The following is a 6489-nucleotide window of genomic DNA, read 5'->3' as shown; positions in this document are numbered from 1 at the left end:
CCGTATACGTATATCGACCATTTTGTTAATTTCAATAACCTCTAATATTGAGTGTTTTCATTATTTCATAAGATCACTAACTTATTTTTCAAATTATCCATGAAGTGGCAAAATCTTTCCCTTATTCCTTTATCAACATGACATAATTTGTATTAACAATAATATTTTGATCGTCTTTCTAAGCTCAAGTGATTATTGTGTTACAAGTTGTTTAAATTTGTATTTTGTCAATGATTTTTATGGGATAAAAATTTTGGTCACTAACTATAGTGTCCCATATTCCTAATGTAATACCCTCCCCTTGTCCCCTCCCCCTCAAAGTTCCTTGTCTGCTAACTCAAACCACATATATTTGTAAGAGGTTTCGGTCCAATAAGACCTTCTAGTTCTTCCTTACCTACACATAAAAATAAAAATAAATAATAATAAAAATAAAATAAATAATCTATTGTCTCCCATATTCTTATTGTAATTCATTGGGGTTGTAACCCCTTCCATCCTTTAGAAGGATTTCCATTATTTTTCTTAATTTCAATGTACTTTTGCACTTATAATTTAGGAATATTGAAATATAGAGTTTCTAGAAGAAAATATGATGCTTTCTCTCACGGGTAACCAATTATATAGTACTATACGATAGTACTTTATAAGTTTTGCTTAAAATTAGTTGAGAAGAACTAACATTCTACACGAAACAAATAAGTTTTGCTTCTTTGATGCTTCTAGTCGATTGCTGGCTTGCTGCCTTTAACTGCACGTGACGTGGTTTAATACCATACATTATAATCTTTTGAAAATTCTTCAAAATATACTGTATTAGCTGTAGAAGAGTCAGACCCAGTTGATATCTGATATCAACAAACTTTTGTTAATATCACCAGTTTTTCTCTCTCCTCCCCTCACATGACCAATTTTTCTTTCTCTCTCCTCCATTCCCATGGCCAATACTTCCTTCTCTCTCCTCCATTCCCATGCCCAAAGTCGACCACATACGCGGATCTACACCGGCCTGTCGGCCGGCCCAAAAAACGATACCCTAGTAGTAATTTATGAAAATTGGGGCCATACAAACCCTTTAGGGAAAGGGATTTGCTCGTACTAGTGGTGTTGCGGCGGTCGAATGTTGGTGCAGCGGCCTGTGGTGGTCGACTGGGGTCGATTCGTAAAGGCTAGTGAAGCTAAAAGGTGGTGCTGTGGGTGGTAGCTAGTGGTGGTGCGGCGGCCGTGTGGTGGTCGGCTGGGGTCGATTGGTGGTTGGCAGGAGTTGATTCGTGAAGGTAAAGGTGGTGTTGTGGGTGGTAATAGAGGTTGCACGGTGGTGATAGAGGGGAGAGAAAAGGGGTGTGGTTGCTAAAATTACAATATTACCCTTGGTGTGGTAGCTAATTTACAAAATTAGCCTTGATATTAACAAGTTTTGTTGATATCTGATATCAACTTGTATTTACTCGAATATTTTGGTCTTTTGAGGGGGCATTTCGGGAAGAATTATTTGCTAATCAATAATTTATCTTGGAATTAATTAAGGATTTAAATCGAAAAGAAATTTTGGGTTAAAGTTAGTCATATTTGCGTACTAAAGGCAATCTGTTGATTCCAATCAGGCAAAACACAATATATTTTACTATTGACTAAAAGCTTTATAAAATATCAAGTCGGAAAAAGTAAAACACGGAATATAGCTCACTTAGGAGCTAAAAAGTTATTTGGTGTGGACAGTCAATGGTTTTGGTACTTTTTGACCTTAACATCAAATACTCCCATAGTCCCAATATACTCACATTTATCTTTAAAAAAAAATATTAATATGCACTTTGTAGAAAATATAAGAAATGAGATTATTTCTGTGTGGATGATGACATGGTTCACCCTAGCTAATTATCAGGGGTGTTTGAATTTCATGTATGTTGTGTACAATTATACCCTATATATCCTTTATTACACCCTTGTAATTTGTATAAAAGTAAATAAGTGTAGAAGGAGAGTAAGTCCTATAACAGGTGATATGAAAAACATTTTTTGTAAAACATCTGCGGTTTGTAAGTAAGTAATTATGTATGTAGAGCACGTCTTGACTAATTATTTATCAGAGTTGGTCAAATAGTTAGCCAAACATAACCAACTATAAAATTCCAATTAATACCCATAATTTGCATTAATATATTGTGCTTACCAATTTACCATGATTGAAGGTTATAGCCTACAAAAGCCTCACTAAATTGCATTTCCTTGATATGACGTTCTATTAAATACTTTTAGCAACCTGAGGCAGGAAAAAAACAAAAGAGAAAGAGGAGAAAAATTAACTTGGGTTGTCTAATTAGTATTTTTCAAGAAAGCCTATTATAGTACAAGAATTATATACTCTAGATTTTATGGCTACATATTTGAAATGTCACAAGAGTACTAAAACCCCTGAATTCTTCAATATACAATATACTTTGTATTATTGTACATTACGCTTCTCTGCTTAGAACTGCTCTTTGCTTTCCTCTATTTTCTTAGCACCATCTTTGCCAACAATTATGCTTACCAATTGACATGGTTCAGCATCTTCAAGCATTTGGACCACACTCCTCATTGTTGGCCTGAGCTCAGGCAGCCTAGCTGTGCAAAGGATCGCAATCTTCAATATCTTAATCGCGTCTTCTTTTAAGGGTGTTATGATGCTTGAGTCTATTATGCTCAATACACTTTCTCTGTTTTTCAACTTGCTAGAAACCCAACTAACAATGTCTTTGCTGTCTCCAAATTCTGGCTCAATTGGCCTTTTCCCCGTTACTAATTCCATCAGAACCACTCCGAAGCTGTAAACATCACTCTTCTCATTAACTTTGTATGTGTATCCATACTCTGCATATTAATAAAGCTCAAGGATGTTAACATTACAAAACTTACTTCAAACAATTGTGAAAAAATTGACTAATACTCATTGACATACCAAGACTTTCGTTACAAAACATAAGACATTATATCCAATTTTATGGTGTAACAATAAGCAACATTAAAGGGGACATAATTATTACTTCAAAGTAAGATTTATGATTGTTCTTTACCATCAATAATATAGAAGTATATGTTAGCTTACATGACAAATGTACACCTAACCAAGTCAACTATATGCATAAAGGATAAAGCTAATTAAAATGCCTTAATAATTTTGAAATGAGTGTATAAAATATACCTGGTGCAATGTAACCGTGAGTTCCTGCAATCACATGAGTTGAATCACAATTTGTGTTCACTTGAGGAATCTTCGCAAGCCCGAAATCTGCAATCCTAGGCTTCAAAAACTCATCCAACAATATATTGCTAGACTTGACATCGCGGTGAATCACTGGTTTGTCATACCCATGGTGAAGGTATTCAAGCCCTTTTGCAGCACCCAAAGCAATTTCATACCGACTTTGCCAATCTAAGGCGAGCTTCTTATTACTATGCAGCCTATCCCACAAGCTCCCATTAGGCATGTACTCGTATACCAACAAGCTCGAGTCTTCACTAGTAATACTACAGTATAACTTCACCACATTGATATGCCTTATTGAACTTAATGTTTTGACTTCCATATCAAACTCCTTGATCTTTCTACTACTCCCATATTTCTTGTCTAGCATTGGAGTGCTTGGACGGATCTTTTTCCCATCCTCGGAAAAATCGAAATTCCATATGTGCTTAACAGCCAACTCCTTCCCATCTTTAAGGCCAACCTTGTAAACACTCCCACACCCTCCTTTCCCTATCAAATTCTCGGGCTTGATTGAATCAAGTATCTCCTCTTCAGTGAAGGTAAGCAAATGGTACGACTTCATGTTCCACGAATAATCGTCCTTTAATGAGAACGAACGCTCCTTATCCTTCCCGACACCACTTAACTTTGTGTACAAGTAACAACCACTTAAAGCAACCAAGATGGCTAATCCAAGAACTAGGCATATTACAAAAGTTCGATAATCCCGGGACCTTGATGAACATTGTCTAAAGCTCTCAAAATCCGAACTACAAAGGTAGTTATTACCCTTAAATCTCTCTCTAAACGCCCCAATCGAAAGAGATTTCGGTATAGGACCGGATAATTTGTTGTAGGACAAATCAAGACTACTAAGCTTAAGAGATGACAGAGTATTAGGAATTAGACCAGATAACTCATTTTGTGACAAATTCAAGGAATTCAAAGTAGGCAATGAACCTAAATTCACAGGAATTCTACCAGAAAATGAATTTTGTGCTAAATTTACATCAGTTAAATGAAGGCATTCTCCTAAAGAAGCAGGGATATTACCAGAAAACTGATTCTTCTGCAAGTAAAGATTATTTAACATCTTTAGCTTACCAATACTTTCAGGTACCTCTCCTTTTAACTGATTGTTACCCAAATCGAGCCACAGCAACGACGAAGCGCCAGCGATTTCTGCCGGAATATCCCCTGATAATTCATTGTTGGCAGCATAAATTTGCACCAGATTTTCTGCTTTAGCAATATCCGAGGTGATTGAACCTCGTAGCTTATTGTCAGCAATATCTATTATATTTACATTAGGCAGACCCCAAATTCCGGCGGGAACATCTCCAGTGAGCAAGTTGTCGCTGACTCGGAACCGAGTCAACGTAGTACAGTTGGCATAACTCACCGGAATTTCGCCGGAAAATTTATTTTCCAAAATCAGAAGCTTTGTCATAGTCCCCTTTTTACACATATCAGGGGGAATCGGTCCTGAAAGCGAATTCGTCGAAACATCAATGAAATCGAACTCTGTCCACGACCCGAGCTTCTGTGGAAGCCCTCCGGTGAGTCTGTTACTATACAGAGACAAGTTCACCAAATTCTTAAAGTCTCCAAACTCCACCGGAACCTCGCCGGAAAATTCATTCTGGTACAATTGAATCCAAACAAGCTGATTCAAGTACTTGAGCTCAGACAAATCCCCTCCTATGCTATTGTTAGAAGCATCAAACCTCTTTAAATTCGTAAGGTTTCGAAAACCGACAGGGATAACTCCGGTCAGGTAATTGTTGTACATCTCAAGCTGCCATAATTTCTTAAGTTGAGATATCTCAGTTGGTATTGACCCGTTTAAAAAATTATCAGATAATTCAAGATTACTCAACTCAGACAAGTTTCCAATTTCAGGTGGAATTGACCCTGAAATACTGGTATTTGTCAGGTAGAGCAAGTTCAAGTTCTTCAACTCTGTAACTTGTTTGGGAAACGTTGATTCATCAAATGGGTTGTCGCCGAGGCTGAGATGAATAAGGCCGGTCATATTCGAGAGAGAATTCCATGGAAATTTCCCTGAAAACCCGCTTAAATTTAAGTACAAGTACTCTAACTGATATAAAGGTGAAATGTTTGGGAATGAACCAGAAAACTGGTTGTTACCCAAGTCTAAGTATCGAAGCTCAGTACAGTTTCTGATATCAGACGAGATTGTACCAAAAAGAGAATTGAACCCAAAAGCGAGTTTTTGGAGGAAAGGAAGGGAGCAGATGGCATTGAAAGGGAGAGTACCGGATAATCTCTGTTTCGAGAGATCGATTTCCGTTACATTACGAGCGGTGTTGCAGGAAACACCGGTGAAACTGCAGGTGGGGTTGGAGGGGATCCAAGTGGAGAAGAGCTTGGGGTTGGAAGATTGGAGGGAGGATTTGAGAGCGAGGAGGGAATCGAGCTCGTCGGATGAGGCGGAGTTGGAAAAACAGAGGAGGAGAAAGAGGAGGAAGAAGAGAGGGGTGAAGGGTGGTTGTGGTGGCATGATTGGAGGTGGAGGTGGGGGGTGGTGTGGACGGTGGGAAAAAATGGGAGAGTTTGTTAGGATGGGGTGTGTAGAGTAAGTAGAAATGAGAAGCAAAGTGTGACAACAACTGATTTTTGAAGACGAAAGAAAAAACAAAGGATAGTGGCGGGTGTGTTCACACGTGCTCTAAATATGCTGCGCTATTTAAAATTCTCATTTGGACTGTACACGTTTGTCAATGCAACACTTTAATTGTAAATATCGTTAGTTGTTTATTAATAAAAATATAATAAGCGAATATTCACAATCTATTCATCGAGACGAACCAAATAAGACTCGACATGACTATGTTATATCTTACGAAAGATATCTTAAGAGTAATTTTGAAAATTATCTCACATTATGAATAGTGTCAAAATTATAAATGGGAACTATAAAAATGGGTGGAGGGAGTACTAACTTAATTATGAACTTGACACATATTTCAATTGAAAATTCTACTATGGTCATTTGATATATGACTATATTAATGTTTTACTTTCTTTGTTTTATTTATAAGCTAGAGCTGGATTTATCAATTTATCGAGACACAACTTTGACTGTTTATATTTTTTAAATTAGAAATTAATAAAAGTTGTGATAGAATTTAGAGTAAGAGAGAAAAATGCAGAATAATAAAATATAGTATAAAGTTACCAAATATAGAAGTGATGCAGTTAAAAAAAATATACCCATAAAAGGGAAATGATTTTAA

General features: G+C 36.8%; 1 protein-coding gene across 1 annotated transcript; it reads right to left on the bottom strand.

Moving 5' to 3' along the window:
* Positions 1-2291: 2291 nt before the first annotated feature.
* On the bottom strand, positions 2292-5849 carry LOC145638922 (receptor-like protein kinase 7). The gene is made up of 2 exons (XM_081689986.1): positions 3185-5849; positions 2292-2853 (listed from the first exon to the last, which is right to left on the bottom strand). The coding sequence occupies exons 1-2, from the start codon at positions 5751-5753 to the stop codon at positions 2471-2473; spliced, it is 2952 nt and encodes a 983-aa protein (XP_081546112.1). The 5' UTR covers positions 5754-5849; the 3' UTR covers positions 2292-2470.
* Positions 5850-6489: the final 640 nt, after the last annotated feature.

This window comes from Chenopodium album, chromosome 7 (assembly GCF_948465745.1).
Source record: "Chenopodium album chromosome 7, dcCheAlbu1.1, whole genome shotgun sequence".
NCBI lineage: Eukaryota > Viridiplantae > Streptophyta > Magnoliopsida > Caryophyllales > Amaranthaceae > Chenopodium > Chenopodium album.
Note: the sequence above shows the minus strand (reverse complement) of the source record. Positions and strands in the feature narration are given on the sequence as shown.

What these genes read in the sequence shown, in the direction of transcription:
- LOC145638922 (XM_081689986.1), bottom strand. Translation starts at nt 5,753, where the DNA reads ATGCCACCACAACCACCCTTCACCCCTCTCTTCTTCCTCCTCTTTCTC. An exon ending in TCACGGTTACATTGCACCAG is followed by an intron (nt 2,854 to 3,184) that starts GTATATTTTATA and finishes ATTAATATGCAG; the next exon opens with AGTATGGATACACATACAAA.